Below are 23,262 nucleotides of genomic sequence, written 5' to 3'. Positions count from 1 at the left end.
ATAATAAACCACTTGATCTCAATGCAGAGAACATCTCAGAAACTAAATGTAGGACAAGGTAAACACGGGGAACAGCTTTGTGAAGGTCGTTTTGAATCTTGATGAACGTAACGTTTTAAATTAACACAGTTTTTAATATAGGTTTAAACTTTTATATTATGTATGAAAATACTTTATGTAAATTCAAATTATATTTCAGAACAGAATAATCTATTATTTGTGTAGCTGTAGCTCAAAACTACTTTTGTTTTTAGATTTCAATGTTATGAGAAGTTTTGTTTATGAATACTAGTAGAAATAAGTTTCTACTCTGGTGAAGTGTATACTAAAATCACAAGGGAGTCTAGCCTTATTTATTACTCTATGTTGTCCGTTTTTATATTTCTATGAAATCTGTGTTTCTATTTCCATTTATAGTTTATGCCAGGACCTGATGAACTTGTTCATGATTCTAAATAACAATATAATGAATGAGGTCATTGTATGTGGGAAGCAAAGGGTATAGAAGTAAAGAGATTGGCATGTTCTGTATCAGAAACTCATGGCAAAAAAAGAAAGAAAGAAGAAAGAAAGAAAGAAAGAAAGAAAGAAAGAAAGAAAGAAAGAAAGAAAGAAAGAAAGAAGAAAAGAAAGAAAGAAAGAAAGAAAGAAAGAAAGAAAGAAAGAAAGAAAGAAAGAAAAAAGAGAAAGAAACTCATGGCAAAGAGGATTTATAGATAAGAGAAAAAAATTATACAGGTTTGAAATATTGCACGTTTACCACAAATAAAATTTCAACTTAAAAGACTTCTCAAAAAAAAAAAGAAAAAAAAGATTTCTCAATATTATATATGACAGACTTGGTTATTAAATTTACATATAATGTTCACAAATTAAACACAAAGTTGATTCTTAGAAGGAAAATAAAGATGTAAGAGGGAAGAAGAAAGAATAAACCATAAAATATGAATAATAATAATTGGAATTCATAGATAAGAGTAACAAAAATATTTTTTCTTTCATAAAGTGATATGCTAATTTTGTGTAATTCTGCGTTTATAAACCACTCAAGAAGTGTTGGTCATTTCACTCATTTGGATCAAAACCTGTCTATTCAAAGCTAAATGTCTATGTTTATTTCCATTATTAGATGAGTAACATTCTACTGTGGGAATATCTTTGATAAACAGTAGAGTTTAATTCCTAATATTGATTAGCTTTCTCACAACAACTTTAATTACGTAAGAGGCCAGACAAGTAAATGTAAAAGTCTTGTATAAATAGTCTTATTACTAGAAAAACTTGAGGTTCCTAACTTCTAGAAAAGTAGTATAATCTCTGAATATGAAGGACTCACCATTTTTTAAAATATATATTATTTATTTATTTATTCATGAGAGACACACAGAGAGAGTCAGAGACATAGCCAGAGGGAGAAGCAGGCTCCCTTCAGGGAGCCTGATATAGGACTTGATCCCAGGACCCTGGGATCACGAACTGAGCTGAAGGCAGATGCTCAATCACTGAGCCACCCAGGTGCCCCAGGACTGATAATTTTTATTTTATTTTTTAATACCCCATATTTATTGTTCCCTTAAGATTCATCCTTTCAAATATTTTCTGTCATTTTAAAAATGCATTCTGCTATGCTTAAAATTTAACATGAGAGAGTAAATACTAAAAACAAGTATTTAGGAGAGCAATTAATGGAAGTTATAAATTAAATAAATGTCATGGTCCAGAATTTTAAAAGTTCATATTGAGAATGTTTACTTTTATAGAATTGTTTAAAGAATAATTATGCTGCCTCGCTTATCACTTTGACTTGTCTGTCTTTTTGCTAATCCTTTTTATACACTGCTCCCCCAAAGTAGGATGGACTGTAAGATTTCCTCCCCCTTGCTCTATTTTTTTCCAGTTTTTCCCTTGGAGAGACAATTCTGGGCTTGAGCTGCTGCCTATTATAGTGCAAATACCAAATAGTGTAACAAAAGATATTTAACCACCTTTTGACTCAGTTTCCTATTTTATAAAACAAGGAGAATAAATATATTGTCAATGAGAAATAATTACAATTATTGGTTAACTCTCTATTTGTGTTTAAAAGAAAATACTGCCTTAGAGTTACTTCTATGAGAGTTCTGCATTCTCTGATAACCTGCTATTTCTTTTTTTTTAAATTCTACAATCAACAAAGATTTCTTTCTAAAACTGAATTTCATATTTTCCTCCAGATTGGCTTTTCCTTCTAATTTTTATGTTTTTCTTATTAGCAGTATTGTTCTCTAAATTATACAGTCTAGTAATCTCAGTATCTTTGATGTATCACAATCGTTCTTTTCTGGTTCCCACCCTCCACATTCTAGCATTACTAATTTCTGAGGGTTTTTCTTTCTAAAGTACAATTTTGTTGATGGTGTTACTCTGTGGCTTACAAACCATCACCAGCAACCTTCTGCCTTGGTTTCAATTTCAAATTGTGCTTTAGCTATTTAAAAGTGATGGGATTTAACTGGAATCTCTGTCATCTGGCTCCTGCCTTTCATCCTTATCTGCATTTACTCCTCCTAAAATCTCCCTCTTTAACTAAACCACTCTACCCACCATCCCGTATAATTCTATAAATTTCTTTAATTTGTTAATGTCATTTTTCCTGTCGGGAATCTTCACTTCTTCTCTGTGTCTCTTGACATCAGATCCATCCTTCATTACCCTGTTGAATTCTTGTAATTTGTAGGAAGCATTCTCTTATTATTTTAGTGAGACATCATCTTTCTATTATCTGTCTCCCATAGTACTCACATTTATAAAAAGTCATTTACCTTAAAATATTATTTATTGATTTCTTAATTACATTGTTATCTGCAGGCACATGGTAGTCTTTCAATAAATGTTTTTCCATTAATGAATAAATGCTTGAGTGGGTATATGACTTCTATTTCCATCTAGACTGTACTTCCTTAACGGTGAACCAGAAGGGTCTTCATATCTAAGTTACCTGTTTCCTTCATAACATAAAGATAAATTGCCTGGCACAAAATAGACACTCATGCAATTCATTTATTTATTCATAGAAGAATACACTGTGTACCAAGTATGTGCTAGGAATTGTGCTGCCATATAATTAATTGTATCTCATTCATCATAGAGGGAGAAAAACACAACACAATTTGGAAAGGCCTTTATCATACAGTCATATCTTCAGCGTTAATCTTGGAAAAATCAGGTCAAATGGTCACAAATAGTCCTGTACTTACTGAAATCTTATTAAGTGTAAGACATGCTGGGGAATTCAAGAAATTTATAAAATTATATTCTTGCTTTTCGAGTGTCTGTGTTCTAGTTTTAGACACTGTGTATTAAGAAGAAAAGGAAAAAAAAACTATTGAATGAATGCCACAGGTTATACTGATGTTTAGTTTTTAGTGGACTAATAATAAAAGTTGATGATGTAGTTTGAGGTGGAGTTAAGTCACTTCATCTGTGATGCTATGGGAAGACTGTGGAAAAATTGGAATTTGCTCTTTATAGATTTTGTGTGCGTGTGTGTTTGTGATTTTCATACATAACTGCAAACCTTAAAAGAAATAATATCACAATTCCAGAAGAATAACCAGTAGAAGGCACTGCTTCCTAGGACTTTATCTCTGAATTAATCAGTCAAAGGTTAAAATACTTAGAGAAAGAAAGAAACTTTAAAGAGGAAACTATTTCATAAGGAAAGCAATTCCTATTCTAAGTTTTCCATTTTATGTTTGTTCCATATATAAATTCTTTTCACTTTGCATATGCTTTCATTTTATAGAATTGCATCAAAGAACATATTCTAAAGCAGTAAATAGGTGATTCCTCAGTAATAGGTCAGATAGTAATTAACTATGTAGCACTCTTTCATATAGTTCCCTCATGTTTATAGTTTTTTACATATACATTTGAAAAATAAGATTTTTATGAATATTTTAAAAACCTAATTTAACCAGGTATACCAATTCTTTTACATAGAAATTATTTAAAAGGATGCTATTAGCACAGAGCTGGATTTCTTTTTTTTTTTTTTCTGACAATATTAAGACATTTTCTAAGCATGCTTGCCATGTAAGACTAGATCTTAACAACCACTCACGATTAGAATACTAAGAGAGTTGTTGGTTTTAGATGGTAGCTTTCACATAATGGGTATTTGTTGAAAAACAACTATCTTCAGAAAGGATTATAAGTCCTGGGAATGTAGCTGTGAACAAAATAAAGGCTGCCCTCTTGGATCTTATAGTGGGGAAGACAGATAATAAAGAAATATGTCATAGGAACAAGGTGCTAAAAAGAGCAAGGAGGTGCTGGTTTAGGAGGAGCAACCAAGGAAGGCTTCACTGGGAAATGATGTTGACACTAAATGAAGTGACAGATGAGGCAAGGGTGTATCTGGGTTAGGAAGGTTTCAGATTGAGATAATGCCAACTGTGAAAGAAATAAGTGTGCCCTGTGCATTAGTTTCCTATTGCTGTACTAACAATTAGCAAAAGTTTAGTGGTTTAAACAATACAATTGTATTCACTTATAGTTCTGGAGGTCAGAAGTCTTGTAATCAAGGTGTTGGCAGGGCTCATTCCTTCTAGAGGTTTTAGGGGAGAATCTGTTTCATCATTTTTTGTTTGGCTTCTAGAGGCCACCTTTATTCCTTGGCTCATGGAACCATTTCATCGATTTTCAAAGCAAGTTACATAGTATGGTTCAGTCTCTCTCTCTGACTCTAATCCTCCTGCCTCCCCTCTTAATAGGAACCTTTATGATGACTTTGTGCTCACCTAGAATATCCAAAATAATCTCCTCATATCAAGATCCTTAACTTAATTATATCTGCAAAGTCCCTTTTTGCCTTGTAAAGTAACATATTCACAAGCTTCAGGGATCACAGTTTAGACAACTTGAGTAAGGAGCATTATTCTGATGAGTGCAAATGGCTTGCAACCTTAACTATGCATTAGAATCACCTGGGAACTTTAAAAAATTCTGATACTCCATCTCCACTCCAGAACCAATAATATTAGAATGTCTGGCAGTGGGACTCAGGCAGCAGTATTTTTTAAACCTCTCCATATAATTCTAGTTTGCAGCCAAGGTTGAGAACCAATGGTTTAGTTTATATTGTAGTATCATACCATTTACCCTACCCCTAAGTTTGCTGTACATGTCTGAGTACAATTGGGGACATCCTACTTACATAGTGATGACAGTGCACACAGAGAGCCCATAGCCAATAGTCGAGAATTTCAGGAGCTTTAAAATTACTTTCACATGTGGACTAGAGTGGCATGATTGTGCATATTGCTATATGGACAAGTAAAGGGAAAGTGACTCTATGTAAAAGCAAGTTGCCCCTTATAAGTGAGGCTGTTTCTTATCTATTCCATGACTGTAACTCAGCAAGTCCAGGAATGTCATAGACTAAAGATAGCATTCAGTTTATATTCCTCAATGTCCCTTTTTCCTAAGTAAGCTTGAAACTTAAGTTTACATTGTACTTTCTAAGACTATCTCTGCATCTTTACTTGTATCACTACTTCCTGCACGAAATTCTCTCTTCATTTATCCCAGGTTTTCCATTTGACTTTCTTCTCCCCCACCCTGCCCAAATTCAGTTGGTTAATCATTCCCAGAAGTATTCCAGGATCTCCCAGTCCTCATGAAGGTGTTCAGCTGTAGCATCATTTGGCCCTTAACCTGAACTTTCTTTCATTATTATTTATCAGTCTTCTCAACCACTACATTGCTCTTTAAAGCAGGGAATTTGAATTGCACATTTTTTATCCCCACTAGGTGAGTGTCTTGCACATAGCAAGTGATGAGTAAATGATTGTTGATGATTTGAAAGTTCAAATTAGATGTTTTTGCCCTGGAATTAGACATCTGTTCTTTCAAGAACATTTTCTTGTCCACACACAAAACTGAGCAAGGATTCTATTATATCATCATAACTCCGCAGGTTAGTTTCACACTGGATTATATTTGTCTGTCTCATGTCATATTCTTTGAAGTCTGAGTTTTCTTCATTGGCAAGTCTAGCACCTACCACAGGAGTGACAAATTTCGTCTCTGTATGAATACATAAGAGCATGCTCCAACCTGGATCCTCAGACTATTCCAAGGCATCCTTGCACTGAAGCACAGCATGTCGTGTAAGCAAGTGCAGGAATTGGAACCCTGTGTATCCCAGATAAACAATATATGGAAAGTTGCTGTGACTTCTTTTTCTTTTAATTATATATCTTCCAATATTATTCTTTTTCAAGAAGTTAAAACAACTGTTAATATGCATGGATAGAACAGAATTTCAACATACATGAAGCAAACGTTGACAGAAAGTAGGATGTTCCCATTCCAATGGTAGAAATTTTTTCAATAGTAAGAATTTTTTTCATGCAATTCAAAATATGTCTCAAAACAAATGAAAAGAGAAACAAAATATTCCAAAGCCTATGGGATGTAGCAAAAGCAGATGTTAGAGTGGTATTCATTCTATAAATGTCTGTCTTAAGAAAAAATTTCAGGGGCGCCTCGGTGGCTCCGTTGGTTGAGCGTCTTGTCTTTGGCTCAGGCCATAATCCCAGGGTCCTGGGATGGAGCCCTGCATAGGGCTCCTTGCTTAGCAGAGAGCCTGATTTTCTCTTTCCCTCTGCAGCTCCCCCTGATTGTGCGGTCTCTCGCTCTCTGTCAAATAAATAAAATCTTATTTTTTTTTTAAGAAAAAACTTTGAATAAACATTATACCACAAGGAACTAGAAAAAGGAGAAATTTAGCTGAAGTTTAGTAGAGGAAGGAAATAACAAAGAAAAATCAGAAATGAATAAAATAGAGACCAGAATAAACAGTAAGATAACTTTGAAAGTACTTTTTTTTTTTTAATTAATGAACTTTCTTCTGTCCAAAATGAAACTGTTTGGTAGATGAACAAAAACTCAAGAATTAACATTATTGGTGATTTGTTATCAATATTTTTAGAAGTACTATGAGTCAGACTAAATATCAAGCAGATTGATAGCTCCCTACAAAATTTCAGTATTTGCCTTTTCTTTTCTGACTTTGGTAGCCTATTTTTGAACTGTGAGCATTTTTTTTACAATACTTTTTTTTTTAATCTTTAAGACCTCTTTTACCTGAATTTTATAAAAATATTCTCAACTCCACCACATTAAGAACATTCTGTCAGTGTCTGAAAATGGAATTGAAATAAGCATGAAATATAGAATTGTTTAGGATCAGGTGCCTTCTGGCAGTACCACCCCTTCATGTCATGTTTAGTGTTTTAGAACTTAGGTTTTTTGCTCTATAGTATGATATATATAGACTGTTTATCCAGAGGTATAGAAAGATAATTTAGATATTGAAATGACTAGATGTTTTGAGAAGGGTAGCTGCATCTTAACTACTTACCATATCTACCTATATCTTGTTTGGACTTTCAGTTTTCATAATCATTAATAATGTTATTAATAAAGTAGAAATCAGCAAAAAGGCCCTACTTCCAAAAGGTCATAGAACTGCATTAACTTAGGGACACCTGGGTGGCTCAGTGGTTAAGTGTCTGCCTTTGGCTCAGGGCGTGATCCTGGAGTCCCGGAATCAAGTCCCATGTCGGGCTCCCTGCATGGAGCCTGCTTCTCCCTCTGCCTCTCTCTCTGTGTCTCTCATTAATAAATAAATAAAATCTTGAAAAAGAAAAAGAACTGCATTACCTTAGAAAAGGCCAGCTGATCTAGCTTTCTGCTTTAATAACCCAGAGACTAGCTTTTGCCAATAGCCTGGAGTTTTTGGACGGTAAGAGACTTATTGTACATAAGACCGAGGTACATACCGGAATGCCAATTTATTAATTTTATCAACTGTGATAATGCCTACATAGATCATAAATACTATGGCTTGTATAATAAATGCATCATCTCCTTATAGTCAAACTACATGTAAAACAAGTAATAATTAAAGGTCCTTTTATTGATTTATTCTCACAAATCACTTCACAAAGTCTTTAAATATTTCAAATCTGTTCTGTCAGCCTATTTTCTACATGGCAATCAGAAGTTTGCTTAGAGAGCATGTAAGCAGAGCAATAAAAGCTATTATGACTAGTGCTTAGAGTTATTACATAGAGTTTAATTTTTCGATTTGGTGATAGGTGTGGTATTGCCAATGACACTAGAACTATCCTAGCTTCATTCCCTTACTTCCTTTCTCCATACTTAAGAGTATACTTGGAGTAAACCTTAGTAATGAGATCAGAAAAACTGAAGATCCCTGAAATGTGATGGCTTGGTCTACGTCTCCTTTAGACAGCGCTTCCTTGGTAGCCACCAACATTCCCTCCTCTTTTTCTGTTCTTCAGCTGATCATGACTTCCTGCTATTAGTGTTTCTTCTTCACATTTGCTAATACATTGGATCAGTTTATTGTTAATTATGACTGGCTAAGGAGCATTTCTCTTATCAGGAGATTTTGTATTTCATGTTGATTTTATGGTTTAAATCTTAAAAAGTAATCTGCTTTCCTCATCTTAGAGTTTTTTGATTTTTGGATTTTGGGTTTTTTTGGGGGGAGAGGGTAGGTAACATTTCAGTTTTAAAGTTTTAAAGTAAACAGCATCTATTGCTTACTGAGTGTCTACTCTGTACTAAATGCTCTACAGGTTATTTTTCATATGGTACACAGTTTATTCTCAAAGAGCATTACAAGTAGATATTATATCTTCCTTGAAAGAGGAATAAATTGGGATAGATTAAAGCTAAGTCTCACAGCTAGCATGTAGCAGAATCAGTACTTTAATCCATGTTTGTCTGATTCCAAGGCCCTTAGTTTTTTCTACTGTGCTATTATTTCTTAATTGAATATCTTCAGTACTCAAATACACTGTTCTTTTGAAACTTCTCACAGTAAGAAAGTATTATTGAGCAATGATTAGAGACATCTCTTCAGTAGTAAATTTCAAATGAAAAAAAATCAGTAATATATATATGAAAGATGTGGTGTGGCAGTTAATGCTTTCCTGCCTTCTCTCCCACTGGTCTAGAATAAGAATGGATGATTCTGTAAACACTATTTGTTTGTGGAGCAAAAATAACAACTTTCTCAAGGTCAGATCAAGTTGCAAATACAAGAGAGTTTTTTTTTTTAATTAAAAAATTTAACTCTATACTGTTTCTGTATAAAACTTGTAATGAAAGGAAAGGGAACACTCTATTTAACCAAGAATATTTGCCAGATATTTTTAACCTCTGACAGTATTCTTAGACTCAAATACCAAAAAAAAGTGTGTATTTTTTAATTGTCTACAAGTATTTCCTTATAGGCATTAGCTCATCAAAACAAAATTATCTTTCTTTGATTTTTCCCTCTTACTTTAGGTATTCTAAGGGGCAGATAAGTCTGAGAATCCACATCTAAATCTTTTGTAGAATTATGGAAATGAAAACTGAAATATTTTTATATTTTCACTTTTTTAACCTCTTTGCCTATTTGATATTAGAAATACATGGAGAGGTGAGAAAAGAACAATTCTCAAATGTTTTAAGATTCACAGCAATTGTAACATTTATTCAGTTCTTAATAAGCTTTAAACACATATCAAACTTTTTATCATGGAGTCTAGGTTTACTTATAACCAATATTTCTACATTTCATAATAATCATACTTTTAATAAAATGCAAATTTGCTATAATGACAGTCATTCATTTATTTTGTTTATTTTTTAATACAAGAAATTTTAGTTCTTTCCTTCTTTTAACTGCCAGTAGTATTTGCTATTCATAGATGTTCTGTCTTCAATAAGGTCTATCAAAGTGTAAAACTAGATGGGTATTTTTCTTCCCTTTAAAATGGAATGGTCTTTCATTATGCAGTGTTCTTAGGTGAATTCTCTTGTTTAAGAAGCCAGAATACAAGAGAGTGCTATATTAGTGTATTATTCTCACAACAAACAAGCACTGTTCTGTTGCTACCTGCTTGGCCATTGTTTCTGATTGTGTGCGCTTTGCAGTGGTATTTGGATGGTTTCCTGCTCTCTGCCAGCACAAAAAGGCATTTCTGTTACAATGGCCCCTAACCACACAATGACGGCATTAAGGATTTATGTGGAGGTTTCATTATTTTCTCCTCTTTTGTTCCTTCCAGGATGTCTTCCAAGCGACCAGCCTCTCCGTATGGGGAAGCAGATGGAGAGGTAGCCATGGTGACAAGCAGACAGAAAGTGGAAGAAGAGGAGAGTGACGGGCTCCCAGCCTTTCACCTTCCCTTGCATGTGAGTTTTCCCAACAAGCCTCACTCTGAGGAATTTCAGCCAGTTTCTCTGCTGACGCAAGAGACTTGTGGCCATAGGACTCCCACTTCTCAGCACAATACAATGGTAGGTTTCTCATGGTCTCTTGTGCCTACACTCACTTTTTGACCAGTCTACTCCTCTCATAGTTTGGCTTCAGTCCTTTGCTTTATAATTATCATCTACTTAACAGCTAGACACAAGATTCACTCCTAACATCTTAGAGTTCTTTATAAGTAGATTCCAGTAAGAAGGACATGATATGCTATTTTTTCTTTCTTCCTTTCTTTTTTTTTTTCTTTTGGTTTTCAAGAATTTTGCTTTTGAGACACAATATTATTAGAAGAAAAAACATATACTTATAAGAATAATGTTTAAGTAGCACATTTAAAGTTAGTCAGAATGACAGTTAGATGTCATAGTATTTATAATAAAAGGTTTTTCCAGATAGAGTTACAACATACTTTGAACATCTCCACCACAATAAATCAATGTTTTTCAATTTTTTGCTTTCCCAGATTGGATTCTAGTACTCCTTATAGTGTGGGAATATTATAGGAGAATATATTTCATAGAAGCTATAGTTTTTAATGTGACTGCTGTACTTTCTAACTCAGTCTCATTAATGCTGTTGTTTTGATAGTTCAGTAATTACATCCTATTCCAGAATTTGGAACTCAGGATAATTTATCTGCCTCTTCATCCTGGGGTCTGGATCACTGCAGAAGATTAGGCAACTGGTTTCACATATGAGAGGGAAGAAGCAGCATAGCATCTTTGGCTGAAGCTTAAAAGCATGAATACACACACACACGTACCAATAAGGCTTTTAGGAACTTAAATACACAGAACCAGCATGTTGGCAAGGTAGCACAGCACTTACCCCAGTAAAGCCACACTAGCCTTTTCAACATGGTTGCTTGGGTACAAGTCATGGTTTGTGACCTCCTCTTCCACTTCATCGATGGTGGGGCCATTAATTTGAACCAGATTATACCAACAGAACTATGTTTCCTCATACATTTTCATATTTTGAAGACAACGCTGATTACGTGAAATGCTTTTTTTTTTTGCTTTCCCTAGAAAAGTATTATATATCATAAATGTGCTTGCTATTGAAATATGCCCACTTATTTATGTTATTGCATTATATATATGTATATATATATATATATATATATATAATTGAATCAAAAAGAAAAATCAGAGATAGCATAATGAAAGTGAGATGGATGCTATTTTTTGTCACTCACATTAGGCTTAAATACCCTTTCAACATTTTAAGCCTCATAGGTCAGAATTTCAATAGGTGTATTGCTATGTGCCAACATTTTCCCCTCAGGGATAGTATTTCGACTAACAGTATGTAACACTTATATAGATGTGCTATTTTAATCACATTGCGTGTATTAACTCATGTAACCTTCACAATAATATAGTGAGATATTATTATTATTCTCATTTTATAAATGAGGAAACTGAGGCACAAAGAGGTGAATAATTTGCTTCAAATCACAGCTGATACCAAGGAGAACCAGGGGTATTTATCCCGACATTCTGGCTTTGGAGTCCATGCTTATAAACATTATAAGCTCTTCATAAGAGCACATGCATATTATATTCTTTGATTATCTCTTTGTTGGCAAGCTTAATCATACTATCCATAATTCATACTTTTTTTTTTCTCTACTATGAGTCCATATTATTTATGTGCAATGATTCAGCTTTTTGGGCTCATTTCATAAAGGTGAGGAAAAGAAATGGGGAAAATGGTAGTACACAATTCAACAGGATAAGGAGATCATACCCTCCATTTCATCACTGCTAATGCCTCCTCTCTCTCAGTATTTTGATGATAAACTTCTCTTAGGGAGTGCTTCTTGGTTTGGTTTTCCTGTGACAGCACTCTAAGTCTAAACACACAAATTTGAAGGAGTAGGAATAAATAGTTATAACTAGGAGAATATCACAGAGATAAAGGAGATATTATTTTAAGGATACTCGCAAATGTGTATAGCAAAAGTATATTAAATTACATTCTGTAGTAGGCATGAGGGGATCCTTTGATGTAGGATGTCAGTAAAAATGAAACTAGTTTGTAAGGAAGACTTTAGTTCAACTAGATACAAACTATGAATTGCTTACTTTGTACCAAGTTTTTTGTTGTTATTGTTGGGCACTGTGGAAATAGATTGAATAAAACACAACTCCTTCCCTCAAACAACTTCATCTAGAGCTGCAGTTCTTAGGGTCTGTGGGATCTCCTGAAAATGAATGGAGAATTCTGTATTATGCATACACGTGAGTAAGATTATGGTTTTCATCAGATTCTTAGACAGATCTGAGGATACAAATGGTTTTAGTTAGTTTTAATGACATGCTGACACTCTCTCTTATATATGTCCAACTGGTTTCTAAGTTTGTTTTCTGCCTGAAATGTTTCTTGATTCCATTAACTTTTCATCTTTTGAGTAGGCAGTTAGAAAAGTCTTTAATATGATCTCAAATTTTTAGCTTCTCTTCTCTCCCCTCTTTCTTCAATATCCACTAGATTTGTTTCCCTGACAATTGAGTTGGATTGTTTGCCCCACTTTGGAAATTAATGTGTGTCTTTGTTTCATATAAGAGTTTGTCTAAAACTCTTTGTCTTAGCATAAAACTCAATATAGAGTAGGACTAAACTATGGCTTTGTCTTCTCTTCTGTCATTTCTCCCATGGACCCATTGTCCTTGTCTTGCCAAGTTTTTTTTAATATGTTCAGAAACATACCAGGTGACCTTGGATGACACAGCTTTATTCTTTCTACCTGGAAACACTCTTCATATTTTACCTTCCTGGTGAATTGCATTTCTTCCAAAAGACTGAGTTCAGGGCAGCCAGGGTGGTTCAGTGGTTTAACACCACCTTCGGCCCAGGGTGTGATCCTGGACCCAGGATCAAGTCCCACATCAGGTTCTCTGCATGGAACCTGCTTCTCCCTCTGCCTGTGTCTCACCTCTCTCTCTCTCTTTCTCTGTGTCTCTCATGAATAAATAAATAAAATCTTAAAAAAAAAAAAAGACTGAGTTCAAAAATCACTTCTTTTTGGATGGTTTTACTGACTTGCCAAAGCAGAACGGTTGCTGCATTATTTTTTTTATCCATTATATTTGTTTATATCTTTTCTCATTGCCTGCATTATGCTTTGTATGTTTGTATGTCTACTTTTTTGTGCACTGTATTTCTCCTTGAAGGCAGAGTCATATATATGTGTGTGTGTGTGTATGTGCGTATAATTATAGAGTATTTTATTATAATTGCATTATAATAAATTTTATATTTATTACATAATAAAATATATAATATGTAATAATAAATATATAAAAATAACATAAGAATAAAATAGTTATATAATATATATTTGTGTTTCTGATACTGAGCTTATAATAGACACTCAATATATGATCATTGATTAAATGGCAGATCATTTGGATAATTAAATAGTAAATATGTTTTTGGCAAAGTTGTTAAGATACTATTCATGATAAACATGCTGACTTCTAGAAATTTGAGAACTAAGGTAGGATCTACTAATGTATATTCAGAAATCAGAAAATATGTCATAATAGCCATGATATATTCATTTGTTAAGCTGACTGATATATTTTATTCATTTATGAAAATGATTGAATTGTTATTCAAGAATTGTTATTCAAGACAAATACATCATACTTTTTCTAAGTAGTAGGCAATTGTAATGTTCACTTAAACAGAAACTTATTTTAGTAGGAAGGTATATTTCCTATTTTTTCTCTGTTCAGTATTTTTGAAAACAGAGCAATGTTTCATGGTTTCCATATCATAGAGTTCAAATTAAGGGGGACAAAACAGGTTTCTAGATTTCATTGCCTATTTATGTGTGACATTCATACTCTATTCTTAAATTAAAAAAGGATGAGAGGTCCACATTTTATATTGCCAGTATAGTTTAGAGACAAAGTAAAACTGTTGAGTAATCCCTGTAAGGCTGTCTTGAAGTTAGAGAGAGAGATGTCTTGGTATAACATTTAAGTTGGAAATATTTTCTGAGATAAAAGTTCTGTACATTTCACAACTGTTGCCATATAAGGATTTTGAGGAATCAGGGTTGTTTGTTCATATGCAGGGGATGCAGTTGTTTGCAATAGGGTCAGATTAAGATGTAATTCTTCCCTTCTGAACTTGTGTTTATTGCCCTAATATTTTGGAGAAATAAATTAAGTGCCTTACTAAAAGCAAGTACCTTACTCCCATCAGCTATACTGCCATGAATACTACAAGTCTATGAATTCTTTGAATGGTTTGTTCATTATTCAGAGACATTGTAGATCAACTGTCATAAGCTGATTTTACATATATGTAAATAATAATAAATAATACATATATAAATAAATAATAAATATATAATATATATTTATATGTTTTTTAAGTTGTCAGATTTCCAATCAATACAAGTTTGAGACATAAGTACTTTAAATATGAAAAAAGACTGATTCTATGGTTTTCTTCTCTGAAGCTCTCATAACCTTGCCAAGCAATTAATGGCAAATTTTGATTTCCATGTAATCCTCAAAAAAGTGGCAAGGTTGGAAAGTTTGATTCCGACAGGAGGGGAAAGGCAGTTTGGGGCTTTATTTTTACTGAAGATCAGATCTACCCTTCCTGTCCCCTTCCCCTCTTTTTAAACATTGGTTTGGAGACTGTCACTTTAGAGTTTCAGAGACAAGCAAGAATCACTATAATTTCTGGCTCATTTTTAATAATAGTTCTGATACAGATGAATTTATTTCATGATGCAAAGAACTATTGAGAACATATCCTCATGTCAATCAATGTGATTATATATGAGCACCAGAAGGGAATAGAGTGAATCTGAAGAGAAATCAAATGGCAGCATCAGAGGCAGCCAAGGGACTCTATAGTCTCCATTTTGGTACTGATTTTCTGTCTGGTTGCATACTACTTCTGCTGGCTAGATTGTTGCTCTAGTGTCAAATGTGTTGTGAAATGAAAGGCTTGACCACCTGTGGTTACTGAATAGTCAATTGTCTTTCTTTCTTTCTTTCTTTCTTTCTTTCTTTCTTTCTTTCTTTCTTTCTTTCTTTCTTCTTTCTTTCTTCTTTCTTTCTTTCTTTCTTTCTTTCTTTCTTTCTTTCTTTCTTTCTTTCTTTCTTTCTTTCTTTCTTTTTCTCTTTCTTTCCTCTTTTATTTTTTCACAGAAGGTATACTCGTCTCAGACAAACTCTCTTTGACTTCTTAAAATCCTCTTCAGTTGAATGAATTGTTTTGTATAACTATAGAGTGGCTAACTCCCAACATTGATTTTTAAAATATATAATTATTTATTTTAACAGTGTAGTATTCTTTTTTTAAAAAAAATATTTTATTTATTTATTCATGAGATACACAGAGAGGCAGAGACACAGGCAGAGAGAGAAGCAAGTTCCCTATTGGGAGCCCGATGTGGGACCCAATCCTGGGACTCCAGGATTACACCCTGGGCCGAAGGCAGGCACTCAAACTGCTGAGCCATCCAGGGATCCAAACAGTATAGTATTCTTATTAAAAAATAATTTGAGTTGCCCACTTAAAGATAGCTGTATTTCGTATGACGTAAATACTATGTTTGTGTATAATTTTTTAACACTTAAAGATCCATTGGATTTGGAAATACACTTTAATAACTTTTAGTATTTCATTTAATGTTTATATTTATAATATTTTCCTGGAATTGTTAAAAAAAAAACAACCTCTGGATACATAGTATTTTGGACTTAATGATTTGATTTATCCGAATGTAAATATATTTAAACATTGCAGAGGCACTAGTTATCATAAAGCAACATTCAAGGTGAGTCAGTTTCTTCTTGATGTCCATCAAAAGAAGACAAAGGTGTCTTTTTAAATTGTTTCTTCTGTAGAAGTTGGACGTATAGCTGGGAACCAAGTATAACATTATAGCAAGGCTCCAATATATAAAATCCACCCTTAAACAGTGAAGGGATTCATAAAAGCATCTCAGAGAAAGGCTTTTACTTGTTCAGATTCACTGTCAATCCCTGGGATTCTTTATTTACCCCCAAATAATTTTAATTGCTATATTATAGCTGTGTCTCGAAATATTCTTTATATAAACTTTACTTATTTACCTAATAGTTATTTGTAATGTATTTTCAATGTTTGACCAGGATAATGTTCTGTATAAAGTACTGTTCAGATAATGTACAAAAGAAAAAAGAAAAATATATGTGTTATTTGTTATTTAAAAATCACAGAATAGGACCTTAATTATGGTATGGTGAAGATTCCTATTTCTATATAGTAGTTTTGTAGGCTTTTAAATTTCTGGTTACCTTTGTACATCAAACTTAGCATAAGTTATTGTGATGATATAATGCATACTGTTGTTAACACCAGTGCCATTATTGTGCCAGTTGTAATAATGGGAATTTCATTGTTTAGGGAGAGCAGTCTCCTACACTCTAGACAAAAGTGTAATTACTTTTGAACGATGTGGAATGTGCTCAGTTTAATAGCATGGAGAATAGATTCAGAAAGATTCAGATAAAGTAAGCTTGGAAGCCATATGTGCAGTGTGGCAGTATAAAATTATGATAGTAGGCAGTATAATTCTACACACACATACCCGATTTCACACAGTTTATCTATAAACTGCTGTTTCTGTAAGAGATAGGCTTGCTTATCTGAACAAGGCCAATTCAATTGAAACAAGGTGAAAATGGTGACAAGTTTACATTTGTTTTTTATGGTAAATTGATGTTTATCATACAATGAAATTACTTTGTTACAAACATTATTCTGTAAATGTTGTCAGAAAATACCACACAAAGCTGTTTATCTAGATATAATCCAAGGTTTGTGTTTGAATGTAAGTGGCTCAATCTTTATACTTGCATTGTTTCTGACAATTACCCCCAGGGCTACCAGGAATGAGGACATGTGAAAAACAATCAGTTGGGATTCATCAAAGCCACTGTATAGGTTGTTCAGTAGATCGTGTTGTCCTGTTGCCTCACAGTTCCATTCCTTTTGGTGGGGGGGAGGGTTGAATATCAAGTGGAAAAAACCTGATTCATATGATGTCCACAGTATTTGAAGTACAACTGTTGAGTTTAAAGCTAACTGGGCCTTGAGAAATTAAGGAATGTACTCTCCCATGGGGGCGGGGGAATACATACTATGTGGGAGTTGTGAGCTACTTCAGGATGCTTGATGAAGGTCTGTTGTTAGCATCCCCACAAAGTGCTATGCAGTGATAGGTAAATAAACAAGACCTTCTAAAGCCGTGGTAATGGGGGTAAATGTGTTTGCCTAAGAAGATTTGGCATAATGAATGTAATGACTTTCGTTTAATAGGGAGCCTGTGGAAAGATTCACCCAAATATATACAATGAATACGTATTAGCATAGATTTAGAAATGTATAAGACCTCTTCCTTCTTGTAAGTTTTGTATAGAATGGAGATAAGATGAGCACAAAATTGCCATCATTTTATAAAAATATCAGAACTCGATACAGGCTAACAAGTGTGAAGGAGATTCACAGTTGAAAGATATCTCATTTGTGGCAATCAAAAATACATCAATTTGAAATTGCTTCCACAAAAAAATTAGATTCAAAAGATACTAAAAAAAATGTATATGCACTTTGGATAAATTATCATGGGTGCAAGGTCTTCAGTTTATACTGGAGTGTAATTTTGCTTTTGTCACAACTTTTCCCCCAGAAGAAATAACTAAGAAAGAAGAGAAAGTTAAACAAAAACAAAACAAAAAAACTCAAGACAAAGCATACTCTAACGATCTAATATAAAATGTGGGGAAGTGAGTGAAATACATATCTCACATTCATAGGAATACAAACAAATTCTTTAGTTATTGGAGTTTTAAATGTTTCCTTTCTTTGAGTGACCACCTTGAATGAAATGGAAAAAATGATGAAATACTTGGCTAGGATATTGGAAACAGCAAGGACATGAAGAAGCAGTGCTGGAAACTTACTCAAATGGTGTTCCTAATTTTGTGGAATGGATAGGTGTCCGTCTTTATCTCATTTGCTATTTTTGGACCTGCATGATAGAATCATTTGTATTTGGAAGTTACAAATAATGCAGAGTTTGGGGACCAACCTTAATTTTGTATCTTAAATGTTTTGTTTTCATTTCTTCGTCATTATCTTCCTTTGATTCTATTCCTTGTCTGCTCCTCTTTTTTCCTTTCTTTCAATTTGCTTCTATCAGAAAACACATTCTTAATGGGTTCTCTTGTGGATCTCAATGGAGCCATTATCAGGAAAGAAGACAGGGTTGGAGAATCAGCACCATTGTGCTCTGATATATACTTCCTTCTTATTTACATATATTGCCTCTTGGGGGCTTGCCAAACTTCCTGCCATAAGCCTAGATTTCTCTTGCTGTATGTGATTAATAAAGGTCAGATTGGTTCTATGATAAAACTTTTACTGTCTTTTAATTAGTTCTTCACCAAACTATGTGGCATATATATTCAGAAATCGTGTTCTTTTACTTTTCTTTCATGATCCAGTCTTGATAGTAAATTATAATTTTATATTTAATGTACTTACTGGTACATAAAAAGACTTGGTTCTGAAATCATTTTTTGAAATTGTGCTTACCATTGAATCATAGCTTCTATATTTTAAATTATTTGACAGCTTCTGTCACTATTTTCAATCAGTTCTTGATTATTGGGGGATTTTTTTTGTCTTCATATTTCTCTCCTAAAATGGAGATTTTATAGATTGGTAAAAATAAGAATTGAAGAATGGAGATTGTTTACATAACTAGGAAGTGTCACTGTATTATCTTTAACATGAGTGATAATAGCAACAAGTTTGTCCTTATTTCTTATTTTGTAATTGCAAAGGGCTATCACCTAAGGGAATCCAAAAGAAATAAGAATTTTGCAGTGTTGGTACCTGAATTCTAGGAACTAGAATTAAATCTACAAGGCTAGATAACTCAGTTGCCAATGGGATCTCAAAATATTTAAAATAATATACCATATTCCCTCTTGGCTGTATCAGTTAGATATAACTATCCACTGTACCTAAAAAGAGAGAAATTATATTTGTATAGCGGTTTCTCTAAAAAGCACAAACACTGGCACTTAATTTGGGTCTTAAGCAAGTGAAGTCATAAAAAAAAAAAATAACGTAAGGAAGTATTGGGTTTTCTTTCTAATTACTTTTCCCTCATGTATTTTGGCAATCGGACTCATACACCTTTCTTTTTATAAGTACAGATAAACACAAATACCTGGATTTTAGGGTGGGGGGTGGGTTTAAAAAAATAGAAAGGAATTCAATAGTATAGAAAATCTAATCAGAAGATGCGGTGAGCACTTTGAATAGAAATGATTCCTTAAGAAATGTCAAACTGAATTAAAAATTAACACTATTTAAGCCACATTAGGTGCATTTAAAAGCATTAAGTGTGTTTAAATTCTTTACTTCATCCACAAGGTCTGAGATGCCCATGATTTGTACTGGCATTAAAGCTGTCATTAAACTGAAATCATGAGATGTCTGGGTGGCTCAGTGGTTAAGCTCCTGCCTTCAGCTCAGGGCGTGATCCTGGAGTCCTGGAATCGAGTCCCACATTGGGCTCCCTGTATGAGGCCTGCTTCTCCCTCTGCCTATGTCTCTGCCTCTCTCTCTCTCTCTCTCTCTCTCTCTCTCTCTGTGTGTGTGTCTGTCATGAATAAATAAATAAAATCTTTAAAATTAATTAATTAATTAATTAATTTAAAAAACTGAACTCATGACAGTATTTTAATATGTAGCCAGTTTTGATCATTTTGTGCCCTTTTCCCCCATGTTTTCTTTTAGAAAGTAAATGTTATGTTTTTTCTAGACTCTGTTGTCTAGAGGAGAAAGCCGAAAATTCTTTGTTTCTTGAAATGGGAAATAAATGTAAAGCTAACTTAAATTTACAGTTATAATCAATTCCTTTAATTACATATCTTCCTTATACAAAGGCAAATGCTTTTTACCATTTTCCCATAGCCAGTTTTTAGGAATGATCCTTGTGAGCAGATGAGGTGCGAATGTAAGGAGAGCAGCCTTGGGCAGCTCTGTGACACTGACATCACATGATAAAGTCAATGAACACAAGTGACTGGATTTTGTGTCTTATTTAGTCAAGGCTGCTTCTGTGGCAGCAGAGCAAACAATGTTATCATTATATAGAGAAGCAGTGTTTACTCCAGTGTCTCTTCTTAGCTCTTAAAAATCCAGCCTGTGTCGAGATAAAACAGTTAATCTTGTTGGTCGATAACCCTAAATGAGAGAATGATATTCTAAGAGTGAATAAAAAATTTTAAATGGAGGTAGAATATTTAAAAAAGGAGCATAAATACAAAAGTGGAATTAAGGAGCTCTTTATTTATCTATGTGTATCAAATATGTTCCATGTAAAAGTCAAAATCTATATTAATGAGTAACAAAAAACAGGTTATAATAACTTATAGCATATTAAGGCTTAATAACGTGCTAAGCCTGTTAACCATCTCTGCTGCCACTACTGGACTCTTCCCTCTGTGTAAACATAGATCTGGAGAGGGAGAGATTGTTGGGTCGTTACCAGTATCCATCTTTAGGCTTTGTGGCAGTGGCTGGCATGCTTTGCACACCAGAGACACTGGAGTCAGAAAACATGCTTCTTGTGTATCTGAGATTTTGATTTCCCCAGGGTCATCAGAAGAATATAAGAAGCAACTCTGAAGCTTGTGTGAATATATCTTATAGCCTAGCTATAGTCTGATAAGTTGCAGCTCAAATATAGGAGATTTCGAATAGTCAGTGCTCTTTGGAATATGATATCTAATAATTAAACATGGGAATGTGTAATATTTCAATCTTTCCTATGTACCAGCCACCCTACATTTTCATTATCTCAGCCAATTTTATGTCAACCCAGTGAGTTCAACAACTGTGATTATCCCCAGTTTACAGATGGAAAACAGTCTTGGATAAAGTAATTTGCCTAATAAGTAAGTGATAGAGTTTGGATTCATGACTTTGGAAGCCCAAGCACTTAATAACTGTGCTTACTGCCTCTTCACTCATACACTTAAACATTAAAATCATTTTTATAGTTTATTGGAATAGATCTTTTTAAAAGTCTTGAGAAACACATGTGAGGAATTCAGATAGAACCATTGTCGCTTGAGTATTATACCTTAACTCAGAGACCTCTTGATTTTTTTTTTATCTTTTTAACTGGCTTCAAATGGACCAAGAGATTTAACTATTTCAAAATGGGTGCTAGAAGTTCTGTATAGCCTGTTGGGCAATATATGGTATTTTAAAGGATTACTAGCTGAACCTTTCACATAAAGATTAGTATTAATTTGTGCTCTGACTATAAGACTGTTGGCATAGTGTAGTGGTATAGCACATGGCACTAGTGACAAAAGTACTGACTAAATGCCAAGTTCCGCTGTTTACAATCTTATGGCATTTGGCAGTTATGGAAATTTTCTGTGCCTTATTTTTGCCATCTGTAAAATGGGGATTAGTTGGAATAACATCTGAGTGTTACGTTTAAAGAAGTCAGTATACGTGAAGTACTCTGGTGCCTGGGATATAGCAGAAACTTAGTAAATATTAGTTATTAGTTAAGTGAGTGCCTAAAGACATGTTTAAGTTCTATGATCTAGGAGGAAAATGATGCATTGTATTAAATATCAGATGCTTTCTATTCTTACAAATTTGGGGTAATCTACGAAAAATCTAAAGCTAGGGAAAAATACTTTTGAAGTAAGTCCAAGAGAAATCTCAACTCTTCTTCTTAAAAGGGCTTTTCTTTTATCTTTAACTATTATAAAAGGACATCTGAGATACTCTCAGTCAGATATTTATGACAGATTCAATTATCATCAATAGTGTTCATTGACAGCCAAATTTTTACTTAATGTTATTAAGACTGTTCACCAACAGCAACTAACACCACCACTGCCACCGCAAGAAAAATCTACTTAAGTCAGGTCAGAACTGCATTTTGACAAGAGATGAGAAGGTGATGGTAAGGAGCCTATATTCACTCTTGAACTGATTGGGTTCCAATAAATTCCACATTTTATAAGGTATCTAAGTTCTCTACCGTGCTTTTGTTTTCTCATCTGAAAACAAGGATAATAATTCAACCTCTGAATATACACAGGTGTTATGAGGATAAAATAAAATTCTCTTAAGTGTAAATTGTGCCTGGTGCATAGCAAGGACTTAATCGATGCTATAGCTCTGGAATACTTTATGTTCATTGACTAATTAGTATGGATTACCAGAAGAAAATACTGTGGGTGTTTTTGGGCTCCTAGTAGTCTTAATTTCCTTTTAGTAACCTGGTCTCTGCCTCTCTCTCTCTGTGTGTGTGACTATCATAAATAATAAATAAAAATTAAAAAAAAATAAAAAATAAAATAGTAACCTGGAGGGTTATGATCCCCATCCCCATCCCATGTTAACGGGTTCAGTGTTCTTACCAGTAGATTCTGTGAATATCTTTGGACGTCATTTGCCTTGAACATGAGACTCAAACTCATTTAAAGGAAAAAGCTCTATGTTACGTCTTTTTCAGCACGAGGTCCCTAGCGTCTTGCACAGTGGCTGACACACAGCAAGTGTCTCAAAATAGTTGGATGAATGGATGTCTCCAAAACCTGTGTTCATCCAAGACATTCTGAGTATAACTGTCCTTATCTACATGTTGAAATACTGCTTAACACATAGTTGATATAAAAAGTAAATGAAGTAATTACCTACCACAGTATTTGTTGTGTAGTGAATATTCAGTTAATATGAACTCCCTTTCTGCCCTCCTTCTAATTCTCTTCAGCCCAGTTGCTGTGCAGATAACTTACTGATAACTGCATTCTTCTGTGGCTTCACCTATTACACTTCTTCAGATAGTTTACCTG

At 33.8% G+C, this 23,262-nt stretch overlaps 1 protein-coding gene across 13 annotated transcripts in view; it reads left to right on the top strand.

The window, feature by feature from the left end:
• SOX5 (SRY-box transcription factor 5) overlaps window positions 1-23,262 on the top strand; it is a 999,299-nt gene that overhangs the window by 639,191 nt on the left and 336,846 nt on the right. For 11 of the 13 annotated variants that reach the window (XM_055318826.1, XM_055318829.1, XM_055318827.1 and 8 more), the window contains one exon: window positions 10,137-10,368. In XM_055318826.1, coding sequence (XP_055174801.1) covers window positions 10,138-10,368 — 231 coding nt within the window. In that variant the 5' untranslated portion in view covers window position 10,137. The remainder of the gene's footprint in view (window positions 1-10,136; window positions 10,369-23,262) is intronic. The other 2 variants (XM_055318833.1, XM_055318835.1) reach the window with 1 other exon arrangement.

Source organism: Nyctereutes procyonoides, unplaced genomic scaffold (assembly GCF_905146905.1).
Source record: "Nyctereutes procyonoides isolate TBG_1078 unplaced genomic scaffold, NYPRO_anot_genome, whole genome shotgun sequence".
Taxonomy (NCBI): Eukaryota; Metazoa; Chordata; class Mammalia; order Carnivora; family Canidae; genus Nyctereutes; species Nyctereutes procyonoides.
The sequence above is the reverse complement of the archived record's forward strand: the minus strand, read 5'-3'. Positions and strand labels throughout refer to the sequence as shown.